The sequence below is a fragment of the Vipera ursinii genome (genome assembly GCF_947247035.1).
Source record: "Vipera ursinii genome assembly, chromosome: 1".
Lineage (NCBI taxonomy): Eukaryota > Metazoa > Chordata > Lepidosauria > Squamata > Viperidae > Vipera > Vipera ursinii.
The window spans coordinates 35866056-35891177 of record NC_139512.1 but is presented as its reverse complement, the minus strand read 5'-3'; the positions used below and the strand labels follow the sequence as shown (position 1 = coordinate 35891177).

The window sequence follows — 25122 nt, the reverse complement described above, 5'->3', positions numbered from 1 at the left end:
AGCCCGGGAGGGGACACGAAGCTGGTTCCAGGCGGTTATAGCTGCTTCTTTGAGTGAGGGCAGTTTTCCCGCCGCCTTGAAGGAGGCGGTGGTGAGACCTCTCCTCAAGAAGCCTACCTTGGATCCGGCTGTTTTGAATAACTTTCGTCCGGTCTCCAACCTTCGCTTCCTTGCGAAGGTTGTTGAGAGTGTGGTGGCGCATCAGCTCCCTCTGGTCCTGGATGAAGCGGATTATCTAGACCCGTACCAATCGGGCTTCAGGCCTGGGTACAGCACGGAGACGGCATTGGTCACGCTGGTGAATGATCTCTGGAGGGCTCGGGACAGAGGATACTCCTCTGTTCTAGTCCTATTAGACCTCTCAGCGGCTTTCGATACCATCGACCATGGTATCTTGCTGCGGCGTCTCAGGGGACTGGGAGTGGGAGGCACGGTTCTTCAGTGGTTCTCCTCCTATCTCCTGGGACGTTCGCAGTCGGTGTTGACGGGGGGGCAGAGGTCGACCGCGAGGCCTCTCGCTTGTGGAGTCCCTCAGGGGTCGGTCCTCTCGCCCCTTCTGTTCAACATCTACATGAAACCGCTGGGTGAGGTCATTCGTGGTTTTGGAGTTGGGTATCATCAGTATGCTGATGATACCCAACTTTTCATTTCGACCCCAAACCACCCCAGTGATGCCCTCGACGTGATGTCCCGGTGCCTGGAGGCGGTCCGGGTCTGGATGGGGAGGAACAGGCTTCGTCTCAACCCCGACAAGACGGAGTGGCTGTGCGTACCGGCATCCCGGGATATTCAGGATATCCCACCCCTCATTATGGGGGGTGAGTCATTACCTCCTGTAGATAGGGCTCGCAACTTGGGAGTCCTCCTAGATTCACAGCTCTCTTTAGAAGACCATATTGTAGCTGTAACTAGGGGGGCATTCGCCCAGGTTCGCCTGGTGCGCCAGTTGCGGCCCTATCTAGACCGGGATGCCTTGCGCACGGTCACTCATGCGCTCGTGACCTCTCGTCTTGATTACTGCAACGCTCTCTACATGGGGCTACCCTTGAAGACCACTCGGAGGCTCCAGCTGGCACAGAATGCAGCCGCGAGAGTTGTGTCGGGGGTCTCCCGATACTCCCGTGTTACACCTTTGCTCCGCGAGCTGCATTGGTTGCCAGTTGTCTTCCGGGTGAGGTTCAAGGTGTTGGTAATGACCTACAAAGCCCTCCATGGCATGGGTCCAGAATACCTTGGGGAGCACCTGCAGCCGGCGTCAACTTCCCTCCGCCCAGTACGCTCCCACAGAGAGGGCCTCCTCAGGGTGCCGCCGGTCAAAGAATGCCGACTGGTGGCCCCCAGGGGGAGAGCGTTCTCTGTGGGTGCACCGGACTTATGGAACCATCTTCCGGTAGAGCTCCGGATGGCGCCCGACCTCCGCTCCTTCCGGCGCGACCTTAAAACCCATCTCTTTAAGGAAGCAGGCCTGGCCTGATGGGATGGGGTGGGTTTGTTATTATGACTTTAATTTTAAATTTGTACTATGGGCATTGTTTAATCATGTTTTAATAATTTTAACTTTTGTATCTGTCTTTTATGTATTGCCCTGTTAACCGCCCTGAGTCTCTTGAGAGAAGGGCAGTATATAAATTAAATAAATAAATAAATAAATAAATAAATAAATAAATAAATAAATAAAAATAAGAATACAGGATACAAGATTTAAAGTTAAATGATTGTGCCCAATGTAGTAGGTTAGTTAAAATAATGTTAAAACCCAAACCCATCAGGCCAGGCCGGCTTGTTCGAATAGATAAGATATGCCCATTGTCTTGAAAAACTGTCAGACCCTTGATTTAGAGTGGTATGTGAAAAGAGTCAGAGAATTAAAACACTCCAGGATGAGAGGCAGAGCAATCTTTGCCCCCAAATGTCAGTGACTAGAAGTGCAATTCAACCCTTAAAAATCTCACAATCAACATGATTTAGATGTGTTGGTTCTCTTGTTAGCATATCTGCAAAATGCTGGCTAGACAATCAACATTGGCATCATATTCCAAATAACTGATTTTTCAGTGTGATGGATGACTACATTTCTGCAGCTTAAAATCAGTGTGTGCCACATTGCAGAATTTAAATAATGAGATGATATAATTAAGTTTTCAGATAATACAGTCTGAACACTGAAGAATTTGTTGTGGTGTATAATTTCAGGTTTTGTCTAAATCGTTGTTGCAACAAAGAGATTTGTATATTTTCAGTGAACCCATTTTTCAACATGTCCCACCTTTCATTATAGCTTCTCAATCTTCTGGCAATTTACATTTTGCATGCCGATAGCTGAACATCAAGCTGTTTCTGACTGATTCAGAAGCCATCCTTGGAAAAGGCATTGTTCCACAATGTTTGTTCCTCAAATGCTTCCTTCCACACAGTCCAAACCAACTGGTATTCATGTTGCTAAAAGCCTTCTCTCCCAGAGATATTCTTTGAACACGATTTAAAGATCAGGGCAGCATAATAAATGTTTTGGCTCACATTGCTTATTATAGTGAGGCCGTATGCCAGTTCCCATTATCAAGCATGAGAACATGATAGTGGGGGGTAGAAACAAACCAAAAAAGAAAAAAAGAAAAGAAAAAAGAAACCCAATCAGGCAGGCACAGAACAATAACTTACAAGATCTTAGCTAAGGGAGCAATTATTTTTTACCCTCGATGCACACTTCAAAGCAAAGCAAGCATTCTGCTTATAGAGATGGGGAGGGGTGGGATGTCACAAAAAAGGTGGAAGAATACATTTTGTCAGAGCTGCTAAAAAGCTACATTAGTGCAATAGGAGAGTATAGATTTAGGTTACAGTATGTTGCTCTGTGAAAATAATAAATGTTGCCTAAATGAAGAATCAAGATCACACAAAGTGTTAATAACACTTTATCATGCCTTGGTAAGACTACATTTGGAATAGTGCATCCAGTTTTGGTTGCCACATTTAAAAAAGATGTTGAGATTCTGGAAAGAATGCAGAGAAGAGCAAAACCGGAAGCAATATTTCAAGTGTGGTCTTACCAAGTTATTATAGAGTGTTATTATTTATTTATTTATTTATTTATTTATTAAATTTTTATACCACCCTTCTCCCGAAGGACTCAGGGCGGTGTACAGGGCAATAAATATCAAAATGTAAATACAAAAGTTAAAAAAGAGATTAAAAAGAATTAAATAATTATGCCCAAAAATACAATACTAAAAATGTGTTAAAACTTCATGTGATCTTGATTCTATCCCTCTGTTAATGCAGCCTAGAACTGTGTTGGGGGATTTTTTTGGCAACTGCAGCACACTGCTGGCTCATATTTAAATGATTGTCCACTAGGACTCCAAGATCCCTCTCATAGTTACTAGTACTGACTGAGGTACCATCTATACTGTGCCTGTGCATTTTGTTTTTCTTGCCTAAATGTAGAACCTTACATTTTTCACCGTTGAATTTCATTTTGTTAGATAGCGCCCAATGTTCAAGTCTATCTTGAGCCTATCTTCTGGCTGTTCCTTCCAGCTTGGTGAGTTCCTTCCAGTTTGATGAGTTCCTCTTTTATACCTTCATCTAAGTCGTTTATGAGGATATTGAAGAGTTCTGGACCTAAAACAGACCCTTGGAGTACTCCACTGCATACTCTCCTCCATGTAGACGCAGTTCCATTAAGGACTACACATTGAGTGCTGTTGGACAGCCAGTTACACATCCATCAGGGGTGATTACAAAATTACAAAAAAGATGTTGAGACTTTGGAAAAAGTGCAAAGAAGAGCAACTAAGATGATTAAGGGCCTGGAGACAAAAACATACAAAGAATGGTTGCAGGAATTGGGTATGGCCAGTCTAGAGAAAAGAAGGATGAGGGGGTGACATGATAGCAGTATTCCAGTATTTGAGAGGCTGCCACAAAGAAGAGGGGGGTCAACTCATTTTCTACAGCACCAGAAGGTAAGACAAGAAACAATGGATGGAAACTAATCAAGGAGAAAAGCAACCTGGAATTAAGGAGAAACTTCCTAACCGTGAGGACAATTAACCACTGGAACTGCTAGCCTTCAGAAGTTGTGGGTGCTTCATCACTGGAGGTTTTTAAGAAAAGACTGGACAGCCACCTGTCTGAAATGGTATAGGGTCCCCTGCCTGAGCTGGGGATTGGACTAGATTGGACTCCAAGGTCCCTTTCAGCTCTATTCTCATTGAAAAGAGATATTGACTAAACCACATTTTTCTATTTTATCGAGTAGTAGGTTGTGGCCAACTCTTATCAAATGCCTTACTGAAGTCCAAGTAAATGATAACCACAACATTTTGCTGGTCCACTAATTTTTTCACTTTGTCAAAGAATGCAATAAGATTTGTCTGGCATGATCTGTTTTTGACAAATCCATGTTAGTTTCTGGTTATGACTTAGTTTGCCTCTATATGTTTGCAGATTTGTTGCTTGATAATTATCTCTTCCAGAATCTTTCCAGCTATTGATGTCAAGCTGATAGTTCTGTACTTTTCTGGATCCATTTTTTCCCTTTTTCCAATTTTCCAATTTTTTTATACCATAAGTCTCCAACCTTTCCAGGCTCGCGGACTGGTAGGAAGGAGAGCAGCTTCAAAATTGGTGTGCACATGAGTGCATGTGCACACGGGGCCACACACACTAGTGCAGCACAAGTAGCCCATTCATGCATTCACTAGCACCGTATGCATGCATGAACAGCTGTGCATCCCCTGCCGCGGGTAATGGCCCATTTGCACATGCGTGAATGGGCCACAAACCCCTTGTGCTAGTATCTCCGCCCACGTCCACACACATGCGCAAACAGGGCCACAAGTGCTAGCATGAGTGTGTGGAGTGGAATGTGCACCCATATGTGTGTACACCAGCCAGCCATTTCCGCAGCCTGCTGCCCAAGAGCCCACGGCCTGGTCCCGGGCCACAGCCCATAGGTTGGGGACACCTGCTCTATACTGGTTTTGTTTTGGCCTTCTCACTAATCCCCTGCAATCAATGGTTTCAATATGCTTTAAATTCAAGTAGTGTGCAAGATATGAAATGGCTGCTCTGAGTGTTGGATCCTGATGGAGAATTTGTTGCTGAGGTTGCTGTGAGTTACCCTGTGGAGGATATAAAATAATACAGGCAACTATTGATGCTGGAAACTGAGGAGAGTAATTAATTGACAACTGCTGTTATTTCTATTTTTAAACTTCAGGGATGCATAGCATTAAACTAAATTTGCTTTGGCAGGAAACATCAAGCCAGTTCAGTTGCTCATATGCCTCTGTGATAAGAAGAAATACAGATTGAATTGTTCGAGGTTTATGAATACAATCATGTTTTACTTTTTCTTTTGGTATATCAACATGCACTGGAAAACAGCTTGCATGATGAAGAATGTAATCAGGTTGTCTGAATTTGGCACTTAAATATTAAGTCTAATTCATATCTTCCACCTAGAAGAGCTGATTTATATTATGAGAATGCCTCATCTTTACTGTATTAATGATGTCATTATCTTTATTATAAATTATCATCAAATGTATCTATTGTCAAGGATGGGGCATCAGTTATATGATTTCATCCACCATCTTGACTTTTGTGATTTCCACCCCTCCCACCTCCATGATTTGGACCTGAAATTAAGTTTCTGATATGTGACAAAGAACATGTGAAAGATTACATTCACTGTAATCTGGATCTCCTTGAACACTGCTGGAGGGAAGATGGTTTATTCTCTTATGTTTTAATTTCCTTTCTAGGATAATGGATAATGGTAATGATTTTGGGATGTAAAAGATTCTTTGGAAAACAAATATGGCTGATCTACCTTTAATTTATAGTAGTAGGAATGGTAATATCAAATGATGATATTATGAAGATGTCTTAGTCTATATCTTGAACATACCATATTACTATGGAGACCCATAAACATGATACAGTAGCTGCGTTTTTAAAAATACATCAATAAAATATGGATTTAAATGTTATCTGAGGAAACTTAGATAACAAAAAATTAAAGCAGAGTATTTTTTCTAATTCTATGAATTGGGGAAAAAAGGGAAAAATACGCTTGAAAAGAAAACTGCTAGGTAGGATGTTTATTGATCTGCAGATTTGATTGGTGGAACTGGAATTGGATAATGTGGAATATAGAGTACAAGTATAAATAGCATGCAATCCATCCATGTTCTCTTAGAAGGGTTTAATGAACAATGGCCCTGCAGAAATTGTTTGATTCCAATGTCCACTATAGTGAAATATCAATTTAATGGGCCACTTGGAGGGAAGGAATGTCCATTAAACCTAAATGTCTGTTAAATCCAAATTCTTAATTTATGTAATTAATTTATGTAATTAATTCAGGTTTTTTTGCAATTTTATAATGATATCTATATATATCTATCTATAACTATATCTATATCTATATCTATATCTATAGATAGATAGATAGATAGATAGATAGATAGATAGATAGATAGATAGATAGATATAGATATTAACAAACTAAGTGAACACTGGGATGGAATAAGAAAAACTAAAAGAGTTTTTATTGCTAAAAGATCAAGCTTTCGTTGGCTAGCTGCCAACATCATCAGGATGGAAACACTAGGGTGGGGAGATCGCGTTTATACTGTTGGTGTCTGCACTCCACTCATGGAGCGCGTCACCAGTCTGTTTGTTGAGGTTGGCTGTATTTCTTTGAGTTGTCGCGCATCTGTTTTTTGGGGATGTAGTTGTCTCTGGGTGTCTGTTGTCAAAAATGGATTGCTGATAGTTCCATGTGTTGTAGCCATAGCTCTAGTCATTGCCCGTGTTCTTATACCAGAGGTTCTAAATAGTTGTTTCTCTTCTTCCCTGTGTTCTACAATGCAGGGTGGTTGTGTGTTTGTGCAATCTTAATTTTGATACAATGAGGTGCTCTGTGAATGTTTGCGCTGTTTGCCTTCATATCTCACATGTTGTTCCTCTTCCCAATTCCTTAGTGCCTGGTATGCAGGGGAGAGATCTATGTGCCAATTGATAGAGGAGTGGTTTGAAAACCAAGCTTCCTTAAACAAGCGGCCGCCTTTAGTGTTGTCACTGGCAATTGCCTCGGTCCCTGTTAGATTAAAGACATGGTTATGTGTAGCCATGACATCTTGTACACGACCGAGGATTTTTCTTCATTGGGGAGTGGATCTTTAGGGCGCATGACACAAGCTTGTAAAGTCTGATCAGGTCTGTGGGCAACACCGACCTTGTGAGGGGCTAGTATGTGCGCTGTGGCCTCGAATACATTGTGGATATAAGGCAGTGTTATCCGTGATGTTAAGGCATTTTCACATTGATGGCGGGTAGGTTCACCTGGCCTGCTGTGTTGTCTAATGAAGTCAGATGGGTAGCCGTTGTTTCTGCAGACATGATAAAGGTGGCATCTTTCTTCCCTTTTTGCCTTATTCATGCTGCAATGCGTGTCTATACGTCTAAAGAGGGTCCTAATACAGCTGGCCTTATGGGTTGTGGGATGATTACTTTCGTAATGAAGTATCCTGTCCGTATGGATGGATTTACGGTAGACTGATGTGTGTAACGAGCCATCAGGTTGACGTCTAACCAACACATCTATCTATCTATCTATCTATCTATCTATCTATCTATCTATCTATCTATCTATCTATCTATCTATCTATCTAAAATTGACATCCACTTCCATTAATTGACTTAGGATGCTCATCATTTCTCAGTTGAAATTATTGTTGAATCGTCCATGGTTTATTTCTATGTGCTTGATCACTTGACCCACTATAGCACAAATAACACACATGATGAAAAGATAACACTGCCACACATCAAAAACATCTCAGAAACAACCAAAAGACTACTACAGCCACACAGCATTACCATAGCACACAAACCAACTAAAGCCCTCCAAAACATCTCAAATGGACTAAAGACTCAGTAATCCAAGAAGAAAACATACCAAGCTAAATTCAAAAATCTACAGATTTCTTGGAAGCTTGGCATTCAGAAAATCAACCATCTACATACACATATAAATAAACCATACTTACACACTATTCAAAAGAGACAATAAATATTCTAAGAAGGAAACAAAAAGACCAGAACACCCTCCAGCAACTAATACCCTGATAAACAGAATTTGTAAGAAGCAAGAATCAAACAGAAAACAATGCCTTCATCAAGGAGAAAATTATACCCTGATAAAATTGGCAGGGCACTTATAGTATACAAACAAGGTATAAACCCCCAAATTCACTTGGGCTGAAGTTGCTACCTAGTTGGTTAATGAATGTCTTCAGGTAAACAACCAAGTTCAAAGAGCACTCTGAGCTGGGCAGAGGAGGGTAATGTAAACTTGTGGGCAGAGTTTCTCTTCAAAGTGTTTGCCATTAAAAGCAAATAGCTATTAGCAGACAGGCAGAACGTATTCCTGAGTTTGTCTAGGTGAGAATTTCTCAGCTTTTCCACAAAGCAGTTTTCCTTTCAATTCATTGTTAGAAGAAAATAGAAAGGAAAACTGTTGGAATTTTTCTGTCCAAAGCTCAGAAATACAAAACTAACAATACTTTAAAAACACAAAGAGTATACAGTAACTGGGTACTATGTAGTCTTGCATGTTAGAAGGATTTCAATGAGAAACTCCTTTTTTGAACCAATGAAGCCAAATTGCTAGATATATATAAAAAAAGAGTTTAGCAATGGAAAAGCAGCTACCACAGAAAATTCAAAGTAGCCTAAATAAACGTGTTACAGAATGCCCTGCTTTTCAGAATCTGTTCAGTTTCCATTACAAGGAGAATGGTTGGAGAAAGACCATCTGCTTCAATTGCTTGGATGTGGATGGTCATCTAGGATGGTCATCTAGGATGGTCATGCATTCAATGTAACAAAGGTCTTCATGCCCTTTCGAAAGGCCAAAAGAATAGGCAGCGATCTCACCTTGGGAAGTACAGTGTTCCAAAGGGCAGGAGCCATGGCAGAAAAGGCTCTTCTTTTGGATCTTACAGCTGAAATTCCTTGACTGATGGGGTCCATAGCATGGTCCTTCTGCCGGCATGGGCGGACCAGGCTAGCCCGATTGGGATGAGGCAGTTCCTCAGATAGCCTGGATCCATGCCTTATTTGTCTGTTGCAACAAAACTAACAAACAATTTTATAGTCATCATAACATAGTGCAAGGAATTATAATAAGAACCCTGCCCACTGTATATTAAATATACACATAAGCAAGTACACAATGGTATAGATAAACCTTTACATTCTTTCTACCAAATTCATTAGATAGAGATGACATGGGATATCATTACTGTTCATATTGGCTGGGGATGATAGGCTTTCCTCCATTACTGTACATCTGAGGATACCTGGGAGGTTAAGGCTGCTATGAATACAAAGGATGAGAGAAAAGCCATAGCCTCTTATGGAATCAGTTGCCGGTTGAGCTTTGGACGGCGCCTGACCTTCGCTCCTTCCGACGCGATCTGAAGACCTATTTATTTGAACAAGCTGGCCTGGCCTGATGGGGGATGTGTTGGGGTTTTTAATTATGGGTTTTTTATATTATTATCTATTGTTTTAGCTGGGGCTCCTGTTTAATTCTCTTTTAACTTTTGTATTTTGCATTTTATATGTGCCCTGTTCACCGCCCTGAGTCCTTCGGGAGAAGGGCGGTATACAAATATAATAATAATAAATATGTTCAGATCTCAGTTGAGATGTGGCCTTGCACTATTCACTATTCCTCAGCTCAGTCAATCACATAAAGTTACTGTGAGGAAAAAAGACTGAAAGACAAATCTGAAAAATGGAGCATGATTTTTTTTAAAAAAAAAAACCGTCAGGGAAAAGCCCTTGAAAGACACTTTTAAAAACAAACAGTTTTTGTAACACTTGATGAAAAGTTGCAAGCCAAACTTTTTCTCTCATGCCAAAGGAGACTGGGTTCTCCAGGGCCCCTTTAAGCTTCCTTCCTTCCTGATTTTGAGGTGGGTGGACATATTCATGTCAATCCCAGTTGTGAGTCTGCAAAATGAAACCTGTCACTTACATGGCTGCTTTCTAAGTAGAAGCCAAGAAAGTAAATAGAAAACCCTCAAGGCAGACTGTCTCAACTAAATGAGGATCCATTGGAAAGGGTACAGAGCACCATCTGTGTTTTAGTAACAATGAACAAGTGGCTATCATTGGAAAACAGCCCATTAAATCTGCTTGCAAATGCGTCCTTACTCCACCTTACTTGGCATCTAATACTTGGTGATTATCAGCTGGTTTAATAAGCATTAAAGCAGAAAGTTCCAATTGCTTCTAAGTAAGTTTAATTGCCGGCTCAAATTTAATTGTTGCTCAAAATAAATGCTAAGACCAAATTACTTGATCCTTCCTACCATCAACTGGCATCCAAAGACATTGTGTAACAATCCCAATGATTGACTAGAATTATGCTCATAAGAGAGGTGTTCATGTAGGGCTTTCAAGTTATGTCTTCTCTCTTCAGGAAATCATTTGCACATCAGACCCTGAGCATGTACATGGCTACCCACACTCTCAGAGTACCTTTGGGCACTTCATAGGATTAAGAGCAGGGCGTCTTCAAACTTGGCCCTTTTATGATTTGTGGACTTCAACTCCCAGAATTCCTCAGCCAGGCATGCTAGCTGAGGAATTCTTGGAGTTGAAGTCCATAAGTCATTAAAGGGCCAAGTTTGAAGAGCCCTGATTAAGAGCATCACAATACATATGCAGTAATAAAATATAAAATAAACACTGTGTTGGGAACAAAACTAGCTAACCACTGCTATCTACCCCCACATATTTATAGTATATTTGCATGTCATGTTAGACCCAGAAGTGTTCTCAAGGTGTGGATAAATAAGTCAAGATGGCAGCCACATAAATAACACATAATAAAGCAAGTGGAGCTTCTGTACCACTGTTGTGGTCACTATCATAACTTTTTAAACAACATCCTGTAGACATCTCTAATTCTGGGGGAAAGAAACAGGTTTTAATTGGCTAGCTGAATCAGGGTCAGCTGAATTTCACCCTCTTCATTGGTCAGACCCTGCAAGAAGTTATGATTTTTACATTGTATCAGAATACACTGCTCAGCTGATGGGACCAAAAGCATGCCAACCCTATTGGAGTTTGTAAGATGATCAGAAAGAATTGGAGACCAACAATTCCTCAGATATCCAGACCTGTGTCAGATAGGGACCATAACTGTCTTTCAGCTCCTTGAATTGCATCCAGATTCCACTGGTAATCAGTGCAGTGCTCATAGTAGTGATTATGTGAGTATAGTGAGGTATCCTCATAATTATTCATTCTGCAGTATGTACCAGCTGTCATTTCTGAATGGTCTTCAAGGGCAATTCCACATAGAACAAACTGCATTGATATAGTGGTTAAATGCACCATGCACCAAATCAGGAGATCATGAGTTCTAGTCCTGTCTTAGGCACAAAGCCAGCTAGTTGACTTTGCACCAGCTATTCTGTCTTAGCCCTAGGAAGGAGGCAATGGCAAAATGTTGAATTTGTCCCAGCCAAAATGTTGGCAAGAATGTTGGATTTGTCCCAGCCATTTCTAAGAGTCCTGATTGATTTGAAGGTACCAATTTCTTATTTTCTTCCAAACAAGCCAGGAGTGACCGTAACGAGAAATAGTTTCAGTTGGTGCATATGATAAATTTATCCAAAAGCTAGGTACAGCTGCTCTTCAAGCAAGAGTCATGAGTCTAGATGGATCCCTGAACTATATACCAAATATATCTGGGGAAGCGCATGACAAAAGCAGCATTGTGGCATTGCAAGCTCTACTCCTTTGCGACATTATGTGAGATCACAATACCTACAGAAGTGTAGGGCTTGAATCATGATGGTGCAACACTTTTGTCAGTCTGATGTCCTTTGCCTCAAGTAAACGCCACTGCCTTTCATCTTAAAGCCCCTCCAATTTATGTCCCTATAATCGCTTGTTAAATAAAAAGAATGTTCATCCATCTGCACAATTACATATGGGTTTATTCAGCCTTAGGCAGAAACATATTTATACTCCGGATTAAATTTAAGTTGTTCATTGTGAGGTCCAATTTCACCTGGTTTCTATTTCAGGGCCACAAATTTTTACCTTTTACCTTCAATCAAATCCTAACCTACTTCATTATTAATCTCAAATCAGACATGAATCAGTGTATATTCAGTCTCACAATGGTTTGAGCTATATAGTATGTTCAAGGTAACAATTTAACTTTCCTAATAGCAAAGCCTGAGAAAAGGGAAGGTAATAGAGACTCATTTCTTGTATTTGCCACTTGTATTGAAAAGTACACAAAACCTTCAAGATTACTTATTCTTTTCTGGCAACCCTATTAAGGTTCATACTGTAATATATTTAGTTACTTTTTGGTTTTTTCTCTCTTCATCTTGCAGCAAGTATATGTTCACAACTATAACCCATATATTCACACACATAAGCATTACATTTTGGATTACCAACTGAGATTTGATTTCTGCCATGAAATGCCTTACAAATCCAGACTGCTCTTTTTGCGTTTTGTGAATTTGTAGCCAGTCTGAAAATATATCGATCCAAGAATTAAATATTGATCTCGACAAATTCACAATCATTTCTTATTAGTCATGTTCTTTAAGGAAGAGATTTTCAAAGGCAAAAGGGCAAAAAGAAATTGAATCACATATTGGATAAAATCTATATCTTGATTGAACAGCAAGATTAGCTGAAGTTGTCCTCAAAGGAGGGATGCCAAATTTAGCTTTGACTGGATTGATGCCATAGGAACAGAGTTGGCAAACTCAGACTGTTTTATAACCATGAACTGAGGCAAATGTTAAATTTAGATTTCCAAGCCTGCAAGCCTTAAAGCTGAGCTAAATTGCAATTTTGAAAGTTTCATAAATCTAGCATTTTATTAGGGAAGGAAAGAACACTGTACACATTTGTATACATTTAATACCCTTAGTTATTATTTAATGTTAGAAACTGTCAACAGATTTTAAACCTTTATCAGAGACATTTATTAGGATTTGATTTATATTTATAATATGTCCTTGTTTAATCTCTGCTTGCTCCCAAGTGATGTGAAGAGATGCTTATCAGGGGAAGGCCCTCTCAGTGGCAACAAACCAGGGATGAAATGCCTTCCAAAGAGAAGTCAAAAATATCTGGATCTGTAACTGGCTGAAATCAGATTTAATCAAAACTGGAGTTGCTCAGCTGAAATCAATTGGACTTCATTAGCCTGGAAGGCTTTTTACTTTTCCCAACCTTATTTATTTAAATTCATACTCCATTCTACTATTTAAATGAAGATAGCTAATTTATTTATTTTATTTGTCTCATGCCTTTATGAGAGAGGCAGGCCATGTCTGTGGAAGTCCCATTTCAAGTTACCAGATGAATGAGTGGCAGCCAAGGACAAAACCTTAAAGAGTGGTGGGATTCATGCAAAGGAAAACACTCTGTCAAGCAGATTAGCCAGAGTTATGTGCCTTACATAACATATTTTGTATCTCATTCAGAAGCCTTTGGGCAGCCAATACTTATGTAAAAAACAGGTACTTTCAGAATAGCCTTTTCAAGGATCTACATGAACCAAATCAGTGGTTAAATTCTGAATGTATGGTCTGAACATAAGGGCAGCCTTTCAGGTTTTAAAGATTATCTTGTGAGGTTTCAGCATTGGAAAAAATTGTATGCTGGTACCTGAACCATAGACTACCTGCAGTTCTCTTGGGGGACATCTTAGGACATGGGTGTCAAACTCGATCATGTCACATGACGTATCACAATGTATCGCAATGTTTTTTTTGCTTTTGCAGAGCTGGTGTGGGCGTGGCCTGTGTGTGACGCAGACTGAATACTAGATAGTCAGCAGTTAAAAAATGGTCTGTTGAGACACTCCACACACGTATAAATATGCATATGATTACACACTTTATTAAGCTATTTTTTCCTCTTTTGATTTAGTGTGTTGAGTGAACCCATACAGGAAGTAAGCTATGATTTATGGTTTAGCATATTCTGTGAATTAAGTCTGTAATGGAACAAATCAATTAAGCAAACCATGGTTTAGCATGTCAGAACCCACTGCCAGAGTGTATCTAATTTGAAACAATGTCCTTATCCATAGGCACACATCAAGGCATTATTAAGGAATGAAGATTATAAGTCCATCCTAATTAATGTGCATACGATCTTTGAGCGTTTGTATTCACAAAGTCACTATCTTTTAAACTGCTTTTGATCTTAATTAAAAATGAAAGAACAAAACTAACAGTATCACAGAATCTAAGATGATGACTACATAATCTACTGTGACCAGAGGCAGTATTCCCTTAAGAACAACTTGCTTGGAAAGGCTAATAAACTAGAGGGATCTCTTTAGCCCAGGGGTCTTCAAACTTGGCTGCTTTAAGACTTGTGGACTTCAATTCTCAGAATTCCTCAGCCATGCTGGCTGAGGAATTCTGGGAGTTGAAGTCCACAAGTCTTAAAGCAGCCAAGCTTGGATACCCCTAGTTTAGCCTCTATTGAAAACAGGATATTGGATTAAAAAAATTGGCCTGCCCTTTAAGCAAAAGGGTCCAAACCAACCATTTACTATGAACACAATTCAGCAATTAATGTTCTAAAACGTATAGCTGAATAATTGATAGCCATTCATTTAGTCATAAAAATACCCCTGCCCAATAAATTAAATTAAGGCACAGGAAGTTGCCTAACGCCAGCAAGGTTTACAGGGCTGGGCAATACTTGAATCAAGATTTCCTTGAAATCCAACTCTCTCTGTTATGTCATGCTGAATCTCAACTTAAAAAAGCATTTTGAAGAACTTTGTCAATTTAATCCAGTTCTGTTCATTTGAATCAATGATCATACATCCAGGGGGTTATAAAAACAAGAGATATTTAGTCAAACCTTAGATATTCAAAAATGGAATCAAAATGGTAGATAAATCCATAGGTAGACCAATAGCGGCAACAATACATTTCATGGTGGCAGGAAAACAATAATTAGTGATGTTTTCTAGAGGGTCTGAGGATGACTGGCAGATTTTGTGAGCTTATGTGAAGCAGCTGAAGTGCTCTGGGTCAGACACAGAACCCAACACATCCACTTCAAGAAGAAAATTCCTTCTTGATATTACAGATTGTGCTCTAATCAATAAAGACAATAATGAATTCACTTACTCATAAGGTGCTCAATATTAAGCAACTTCCTATGATCCTGTATTGGCTGTCTTTAGGCATCTTCCAGATAAATTGGGATTAAAATGTTCAGAATTCCTAGCCATGATAGTGTGGGAAGTCAGTCCCCCAGAGAAGGAAATATTAAAATGGCAGAAGGATATATTTCCTAAAAGGATCTTAAAGAGGTAGAAAAGCATGCCCAGTTTTTTCTTAATATCCCCAAGTCTCCCTCCCACAAGCAGAAACCAGCTCTGTAGAAATGCAGATGTAAACCATTCAGGAAAGTTGAAGCTAGAAGATTAAGAAGACAAAGACACCTAAAATCTACATACCCCACTCAAACTCTAAGACAGAACATAATAGGATTAACCCACAGATGCCAAAGGGACACACTCAGACTCAGGTCAAAATACACGACACAGGAAATACAAAGCCTCAAACAGGAACAGGAAACAACCTTAAGAGCCCCAGAGGTTATAAAAACCCACTCCCTACATGTGCTCTCTCTCTTTTCTTCCAGAGCCATCTTTCTGTCTGGCTCTCCTTTTCCGCCATGATGTTTATTCCTGACTTGGACTGAACCATGATGAAGAATTTTCCTTCAACAATAGTTAATTCCTGTTCTGAGCATATAATTTTACCATATCTGAATGGTGAGGTAAAGTTATTTTGGAGTTCATAAACCCAACTGCATAATAGAAATTGGTAGGCATCTCCAAGTACTGTAATATTGCTGAAAAGCTGTAGTAAACAGAGGGCTCCTGTGAATATAGTTGCCTGGTTCATAATTTTGCATTTATTCATCACTTGAGTTCATTACAAGCATCATGGGGAGCACTGCTCACCATCAGGGCCCATGATGTTTGGTCTGTTGTAGTATAAGTAGCACATGTTTTGTATATACGGTAGCTTAACCACTGAATACACAGTAACAATATCCTGTCAGAACATCTTTTAATGAGAAAAAAAATCAAAACATTTTCACTGGTGCCTTTTATTAAGTAATGCAAAATACAGTACTAGTTGTGACACTCCATGCAGTTGAGACGATATAAATGCAAGCTTACAGAAAAATAAGTGACCAAAGAACCCCTCAATTAATTTTGAGGTAGTGTACAGTGTGGGGAAGTTGAAACACAATGGGACAGACAAACCAAAATATCTGTAACACTTTGTGCATTCATTTCCCCCCAGTTTTTTTTCTCCTAAATACATATGTATTAAATAACTTTGTGGTTTGTTTTGATTCCATTTCATTGAAAAATAGATTTCTTTATAATATCGCATTCTTGTATATCTTGCACTGCACACAATCTACATTTTAAAATCTTATAGGGTCTGATTTGTCCTTGCAAAAGTTCTTCTCTCCTTTTTCTCTCTTGCTCCCTTTCTCATTTAACCCTTTTCTTCCAAGAGTTTAGGCACATGTGGCCTCATGCACAAAAAATAAATAAGAAACTTACTTGAAGGGGACAAAAAATGTCACTCAAAGTGCTTGAGAATACTAAGGATAATCTAATAAATATCGTTTTGTTTATAAAAATATATTAGGTTATAAAAGTGGGCAAAGGGTTAGTATCCAAGATGGAAAAGTCATTACTGTATGTGAAAAGTGTCTTGTAATATTTGTAATATTACAAATATTACAAGTGTCTTGTAATATTTTTCTTTTCTTTTATCAGGTTTTTTTTCCTGCTTAAAACAGTACCACGGTGACTGTGTGTATATGTTCTCTCTCTCTCTCTCATGTATGTATGTATGTATGTATGTATGTATGTATGTATCTCCTTACTCATTTTAAAAAACTTGAGTCCCAGGTATACTCATTTTAAAATCCATTTAAAACCACTGATCTCCAGGACAGAAAAAACCTTTTTAATAACTTAGCTTTCGTCAATCACTGTTGATGTCATCAAAGTATGAGCTAGTAGCAGAAAACACTTTTATAGCTATGTGGATATTAGCGATCTGGTCATGCAATGCGTAACTGGTCTACTCGTCCCACGTTCTTCCATAGTTGGCTGCATTGATCGTGGTTTCGCCGTATTAGCCAGTATTCACTTCAGTTTTGATGTTTTCCCTCTCCCCGCCCACCCCGCCTGTTGGTTGCATCCATCCTGTAGCGCGCAGCTGTTCGACATTGTTGCTGGATCACTCCTGCTGCTGTTCTGTCCAGCTGTGCTGTCATACTCTGATGATGCCAACAGTGGATTGACGAAAGCTAAGTTATTAAAAAGATTTTTCCTATCCTGGAGATCAATGATACTGGACATGTCAGATGTCATCATAGTTGTTGTTCTATCTCATTCTATCTATCTCCTTATTGCAGCTTTGGAAGATGTTTCAATTAAGGAGGGTTCCATACAATTGTGCTTTTGTGAGGCTGTCCTTTCGACTTAAGCCTGTACTTCCAGTCCGTTGAAAATGCTGTTGCTTGCTATGTAGGCTTGAATGGCTTCCTTGCTCAATGGAAGACTGATGGATATCTGAAGCCTCCATAGAACTATGGTTGAGGGACTCAGCTGAACTGTTTGGACTAACATCGACATATTCTCTTTTCAACACAGGACTTCCATCAATGCTTTTGCTACTGCATACCTGGACTGTGATTCTTTCACTTTTTTTGTCCCTTAGTTCTTTTGTTTTATAACAGGGCAATTTGTCCTGGTTACAACTGGTACTTATGTCAATATTCAGACCACTGTCTGTCCTCAGGAAGCAAGAGTCCACAAGTCTACTTTGACAAATATCATCTCCCTCTGAGAAGCTATCACCTTTGTAACTAGCGTAAATGGGACTTGATCGACTGTCTCCTTTCTTTATAGGACTTCTGTAATACTGCTCTGAAAAGCTGCAGGGAGAAAGCCTGCCACTGTTCCTGTAAGAATATGCACCAATATCTTCCACACTAAGCTGTCTCCACTGTCCAGGTAGGTCTTCTTCTGACAAATGAGAGTTCCTGCTTTCACTGCGCATCTTCTGTGATGCTAAAGCTTGTTGAGTTGTTATGGCCGAGAAATGATAAGGCTCGCCTGCATAAGGTGACATAGTCCTAGTGAAAGTAGGGGAGTTCTCATTGTCATCTGCCAGCTCCATGTGCTGAATAGATTTAGACTTGGCAAACCTTGGACTCCCCTGCTCATAACCTGAAGAGGGCTTTCTTTCAAACATCTCATCGCGGCTGCTCAGGTAAATGGCTTGCTGGGAGGCTGTCAAAGTGCTACCCTGGGCATTCTCCTTCTCCTCAGATGTTACACTAAAGCTGGAGTAGGAGCTAGAAGTAGGTAGCGAGGTAACATATTCTGGAAAAGCTTCATGAGAGAAGCTAGAATGGAAGCCATCTTCTTCAACTGTGCTGTCAGTGGAATTCTGGGACCTCAAGAACCCAACGCCCTTTACTTGCATGTCTACACTCTGCCTTCTCTCCCGTCTTCTTTCCTCAGGGCAGTAAAGAGCTGTATCACTGCAGTAAATGTCGGACTTGTACTGAGGTCTTTGGCCAAGTTTTCCAAGAGATTCCTGGAAGGCAAGATCTCTGCTTGATGGGCTTGACATGTGGGGAGAAAGATTGTTTGGGTCAGGTTTTTCCAGGACTTTTGCAATGACACAAGTTGGTATGTTATCAGCAAATGATGTATGACACAGAGGTACTGAGAGGCTGCATCCATGCTTTTCTAGATGGAGGCTGACACGTTCCTGAAATTCAGCTGGCAGCTGTAATAAATGTAAGGAAGGAGAAGAAAAATATATAAAAGGGTTGTCAATAATAAAGCTTAGGATCTAGAAATCCCAGTTACTGAAGCCTACATTTCTTTCACATTTAAAGTGAGAGAAAACAGTAATAAATAAAAAGACTCCTATCATGAACGAATTATTAACTCAGATGTTCAAACATGGCAGATTGCCCTGGCTGACTAAAGGAGTTAGCTGTTTTTTATGTGTGTATGTTATATGCTATCCTGCCTCATACACTAGAGGGAAGATGTTTAACATTCAGATGCTTAACTATATTAATATCTTCCCCTCTGTCCTTTTTTGATTGATATCAATGCACTAATATACCTTATACACCAATTACTGTTAAATAAGGAAGACACATTTGCAAATTAACGATCAATATTAATCTTGAGGATTGCAGGTTGTATTTCCGCTTATTTTCACTGTCAAAATAAGCTTCTGGTTCCCATGTCATAAAGTTATTTCTCAATGACATGATTGTGAGCAATAATTTCAAGCTAGGTTAAAGTGGCCACTTAAGGGGAAAAACAGCACTGCTTATTCTGCTGGCAGAAGCTGACTCTGCTTGCAATTGAACCTTTTTTATTTTAATACCCAAGTAGCAGACTAGTTCTGGACATACAGGAAAGATTGTGTGGCATGGACAGTGCTGTCCTCCATTTGAAACTTAAAAGAAACAGTAAGGAGGTTACTACAGCAAACTGAAGTGTCCCTTTAAATTTGCCTAACAAGAAGCCCTAAATGTTGGATTCTGTAATGGCTCTGAGCATAAAGTCTAAATGGCAAGAATAAGTCTTGGTACAGCTGTACTACAATAAGGCCAAATGTAGCTTTCAGGAAAAAGCCTTCATTCCAGAACAACAATAAATCAACAGGGCAGAGTTCTACGGTAGCTAGATCTTCTTGTAAAGAAACTTTTTGCAAATGTGATGTGCTAATGGAGTTGAGTTCATCTTGATAATGAGTCACTGTCAACATAAAGGCAAGTTACAGCAGTCAGCAAAGAAAGCAAATTAAAAATATTTTGATATGGCCAACTTTTTTTACTCAAGGTCCCTGATCTCTCCCCAAAGCCTAATCTTATGGTATATGAACGTCTGCAGCAAAGCACCATGCAATTCATATGGACTGCAAACATATCCTTCATAGGCTATGAAGCCCTGAAAGCAGCTGTTCTCATTTTCTCAGCTGTAATGAAGAAAAAGATGGTGACAAAACATGCAAAACTTGAACACTAACTTAGGGCACAGAAGTCCAAAGACTCCCATATTCATTTTTTGTGAGTCCACAAAACTAAGTCTGCAATCCTACAAATAGTTTTGCTTGGAAAAAATACTCCAGATCCCAGTGAGACTTCCAGCCTGGCAAACAGACATAAAATGGTGCTATAACCTCGTGATTTGGGATTGTTTTCAGTATTAATTTGTGAAGGAGATATAACCAGGTGATTATGCTAACAGTTAAACAGCAAATAATATTGACTTGAGATGCACAACTTTATTGATGCATTTTCCCCCCAACCTGATTAGATTCCAAAACTGTACTAGATCTCACTGGTGGTGCCTGACTTCAGCAGAGTGGGGAAAAGTAAAATCTCCCTTGAGCAAGTTTAACTCCTAGCAACTTCATGAATAGGTAGATATGGTTTCCTTGGCAACAATATAGATGTTTTTTTTCTCTTAGGATACTTTTTTACAATTCCCAATTTAGCTCATAGCTTTGAGATTTCCTTGTGGTGTCCTATCTAGATAATCAACTCTTTTTTTTCTATCAGCCGAGATTGATATTTTTGCACTCCTCCCTCCTCTTATGTTTGTGGAAGATACGGGTACTCTTTGAGTTAGACCATAATTGAATCCACAATTACAGCAGTAGGCTGTGATGGTCATACAGCAGGTTACCATATGACTGGATCCAATTATATGACTTTTGGGGGGCAGTTGTTAAGCGAACATGGTGGTCATAAAGTGAATGCTGCAATCATTTAAGCAAATGTTGCGAATTGTTAAATGAATCTATTGCTTGCTATGGGGTAGCTTTTGCCAGAAACCAGAAGTAAAAACCAGTTTCTGGGGGGGGGGGGAAGTAATAAACTATGGTCACAGAATCTCAGGGGGCTGCAAGCATTGTAAAGCCAGGTGGTTGTAGTCCTGTAGAAATGTAGCCATGTCACTGCAGGAGGGAGATGTCATAACGTTGAAACTGGGTTGAAAGACCCTTTTTGGGGGGTCCGTTGTAAGTCTGATTGATTGCTAAGTGACCAGTCGTAAGCTGAGGACTACTTGTATCAGTGTAAAACAATGCATTAAACTGTAGATTTTGAGGGATTTTAGGATTATTAAAGAGTGAAAGAGTTGTAATAAGATACAAAACTTAAATTTGAGGTAATTAGCAATTTTAAACTTCCCCTCCTATCCAAAAAGGTTGAAAATATTTATCTTGTCTAATTAGAAGGTGCTTTGGGTGCCAGAAAAGGGCACATGATCATCATATGTGCACCGTGACCAAATGTCTGTTCTAGAAGCTCTACAAAATTTGACAGCTATGCATATACATGATTTCTTTTCTTTTAATACACAACCTGACATAGTTATTAACTGTGGAGTTCTTGGTGCTCTCTGAGCTTGGTTATTTTCTTCCAGATGTTTTATTACCAAACTAGGCAACACCATCAGTTAAAAGTTATTAACACAATCCACAGGACCTGTTATTACAACCCTTTAACTAAAATGGAAAACATAAAAAAGCAGTGTCGTAGTTTAATGTAAGTTCCATCTGAAAGTTTAGTAGCAACCATCCTATTGCTATATAAGAAAAGGAAGGCCTTCCTCTTATTAAAAATATCTTATTTGTGACTTAATAGGTATTTATAGTCATTCACATCTTTTTTAAGTTTAAGCTATCTATACTCAGAGATAGCACAGTGAGAAAATAAGAGCCTTCATCAGTCTTGCATCAAAGGAAGTCAATTTCCCAGTACTGAGGTAATGTCAAACACTTAACACTTATAGTAACACATGCTCTTACAGTATTTGCTATTTTCTGGATTCTTATATTAAAATAATTTAGGGGCTGAGGCTGGTAGTATAATGGAGGAAGTAAAGCTCTTCTATTTTTTCAGAGTGGGAAAATCAGGATTATCAATGAATTTACTTTGGTACATGAATAAGATGAAGTTAAAGCTTCAACATTTATTCATGTTTGCAGAGTAAAAGTTGAGAGACTGAGGAAAAGATTGAACTAGAGACTTGGGTTCTTCTTTATTTTTATAGTGTTACTGTATCACTAAGATTTGACGCACTTCTTTGCAATATTGTTAGCTCTCCATTAGCTGAAGAAGTTTTGGTGAAACTAAATACATTTATGACTTCTGATAAAGTAGACATGTCTTTCAAAGTGTGAGCTTGGCTGATTGTTTATTAAATAAAATACAGGGCTCTGCTGTGTGGTTACTTGGGACAATACGGTCCATGCAATGGTAATGGCTTCTTTGAAAAAAGAGGTGGTCCCTTTGGCTCATAAGGAGGGGGTGCCTTATGTGTGCCATACCCCTTCTCCCCATTTTAGGAAAGGCTGTTGAAAAAGTGGTTGGGCAATAGCTGTTGAAGATCCCGAAGGCAACAAATTATCTGCATTTATTCCTGTCAGGTTTTAGGATGGGATACAGTACTGAGACACTGTTGGTTGGACTTCTTTATGATCTTTGTCAGAGCAGGGTTGGGGTAGTCCATCTATTATTGTATTCCATGTTCTCTCATCAGCTATCCTTCTGGACTTTCTGCAGGGACTGGGAGTATTAGGTGGCTCTCTTCCTTTCTCTGTGGCCAGTTTCAATTAGTCTTGATGGAGAGGGGAGACATTCAGTCTGTTACTCCTCATTTGTAGGATGTTGAAAGGCCCAAAACTTTTCCCATCCTATTCAACATCTACATGAAACCAATGCATATCTTGTCCCTGGACCATCCAAGTGTTGCTTTGTTGAAGATTTTGCAGATCTGGATGGGAAGGAAGAGTCTTAGGCCTGATTCTGACAAAAACAAGTGACTGGATATTCAGCCCCTCTGGTCCTGGGGGGGTGTCTTCCCTCTCTCATCTTGGGTGGGGCAGCAAACCCCCATTTGAGAATGCTACACAATCTAGTATATTCACAATATACATCAAGTGCATTGGTTGCACTTACTCCTCAGTCCAAAGGCCATTCAGATGATCACTCATGTTCTAGTCACCTTATGATTGCAGTGTTATAATGCATTCAGCATGACATTGCCCTTGAAAACCACTCAGAAGCTACAACTGTTCCAAATGGGTCAGTGTGGACAGTAAAGAGCATGCCTCAAAATGCCATTGGACACCATTGCTCCATGAGATGCATTGGTTGTCAGTTGAGTTTGGGATGCAATTCAAGCTATTGGTTACCACCTATAAAGTCCTCCAGGGCAAAGGGCCTGGTTACCTGCCAGTTGCTAATTGTTTCGGCCTGTCTTGTAAAATATGGCAGAATGGATCTGTTTCATGTTTCCTCCATTAAATAATGTCATACAGTGTTGTCTTCTGGAATAGCATTCTCCCCAAGATCTGAATACACTGATGAATTTCTTTAAGGTATTGAAAAACTGGCTATTTTCTCTGACTTTAGGACAAGATGTATAATTATGTATAATGCCCAGGGTAATCTGCAGTTGGGCATTCTTTAAACTGACGCAAATGAATGAATAAATAAATAAATTCTATGACTTTTGAACTAAACATGAACTAAACATGACTGAGTCCAATACTACGAATGCATAGCATTTTTATCATATCATGAAGGCTTAATGGTAAGGTTTTTATTCATTATTTATTACTTCTTTATTTTTCTTTTCAAAGTTTAATTAGAATTTTTTAAACTGAGATTTAGATTTAAAATTAGCATACTGTGCAAATGTAATTGCTAGGTCTTTAACTGACCTGGTTAAGTAGGTTAGGCAAGCACAGCAATGAGATGTCTGCAGGACCCTCAAAAGGCATCCTGGTTGCTCCATAGCAAAACAAAACAAAACAAAACAAAACAAAACAAAACAAAACAACAAAACAAAACAAAACAAAACAAAACAAAACACTGAAATTCCATGAGGTTGAAAGATCTTGCACAAGAATGCCAAAATCAGAATTATATCTAAATATATGCATAGGCATATGACTATGCCTATGCAGATACACACATATACACGTGCTCAGGTATCTCCTATGATACTTTGACAGGTTCCCAATTCAAAGACACACACAGTTGTCTTTGAACTATACTGAACAGATGCTTTCCACATATGACAGAGCTCCAGCTTCCAGAATCCAAAATTGCCATAATTATCTAGATGGGTACAGTTGGGCAAATGACTATGCCTATGCAGATACACACATATACACGTGGTCAGGTATCTCCTATGATACTTTGACAGGTTCCCAATTCAAAGACACACACAGTTGTCTTTGAACTATACTGAACAGATGCTTTCCACATATGGCAGAGCTCCAGCTTCCAGAATCCAAAATTGCCATAATTATCTAGACGGGTACAGTTGGGCACCCCTTCATGGATTACTGCCTTGTCGTGGCGAAGGGGCTTGCATAATTCAATGAAGCTATGAGCTATGCCGTGCAGGGCCACCCAGGACGGAAAGGTCATAGCAGAGAGTTCTGACAAAATGTGATCCACTGGAGAAGGAAATGGCAAACCACTCCAGTATCTTTGCCATGAAAACCCTATGGACAGTACCAAAAGGCAAAACGATATGACGCTGGAAGATGAGCCCCTCAGGTCGGAAGGCGTCCAATATGCTACTGGGGAAGAGCAGAGGGCTAGTACTAGTAGCGCCAGAAAGAATGAAGCGACTGGGCCAAAGCCGAAAGGACGCTCAGCTGTGGATATGTCTGGTGGTGAAAGGAAAGTCCGATGCTGTAAAGATTCTTTATCCATAGGAACCTGGAATGTAAGATCCATGAATCAAGGAAAGCTGGACGTGGTCAAACAAGAGATGACAAGACTAGACATCGACATCTTAGGTATCAGCGAACTAAAATGGACAGGAATGGGTGAATTTAATTCAGATGACCATCAGGTATACTACTGCGGGCAAGAATCGCTCAGAAGAAATGGAGTAGCCTTCATAGTCAATAAAAGAGT

The 25122-nt window shown here is 39.7% G+C and overlaps 2 protein-coding genes across 2 annotated transcripts in view; one reads left to right on the top strand and one right to left on the bottom strand.

Moving 5' to 3' along the window:
* The window catches only part of WDR25 (WD repeat domain 25), a 117219-nt gene extending 99126 nt beyond the window's left edge, over positions 1-18093 (top strand). Inside the window, exon 8 of the transcript XR_014490771.1 lies at positions 18050-18093. The gene's annotated coding sequence lies outside the window, so the exon portion shown is untranslated. The remainder of the gene's footprint in view (positions 1-18049) is intronic.
* Positions 17568-25122, bottom strand: part of BEGAIN (brain enriched guanylate kinase associated) — a gene marked incomplete at both ends in the record, with an annotated part of 188722 nt that continues 181167 nt past the window's right edge. Inside the window, one exon of the mRNA XM_083349077.1 lies at positions 17568-18938. Within this exon, the coding sequence (XP_083205203.1) occupies positions 17568-18938 (1371 nt within the window). The remainder of the gene's footprint in view (positions 18939-25122) is intronic.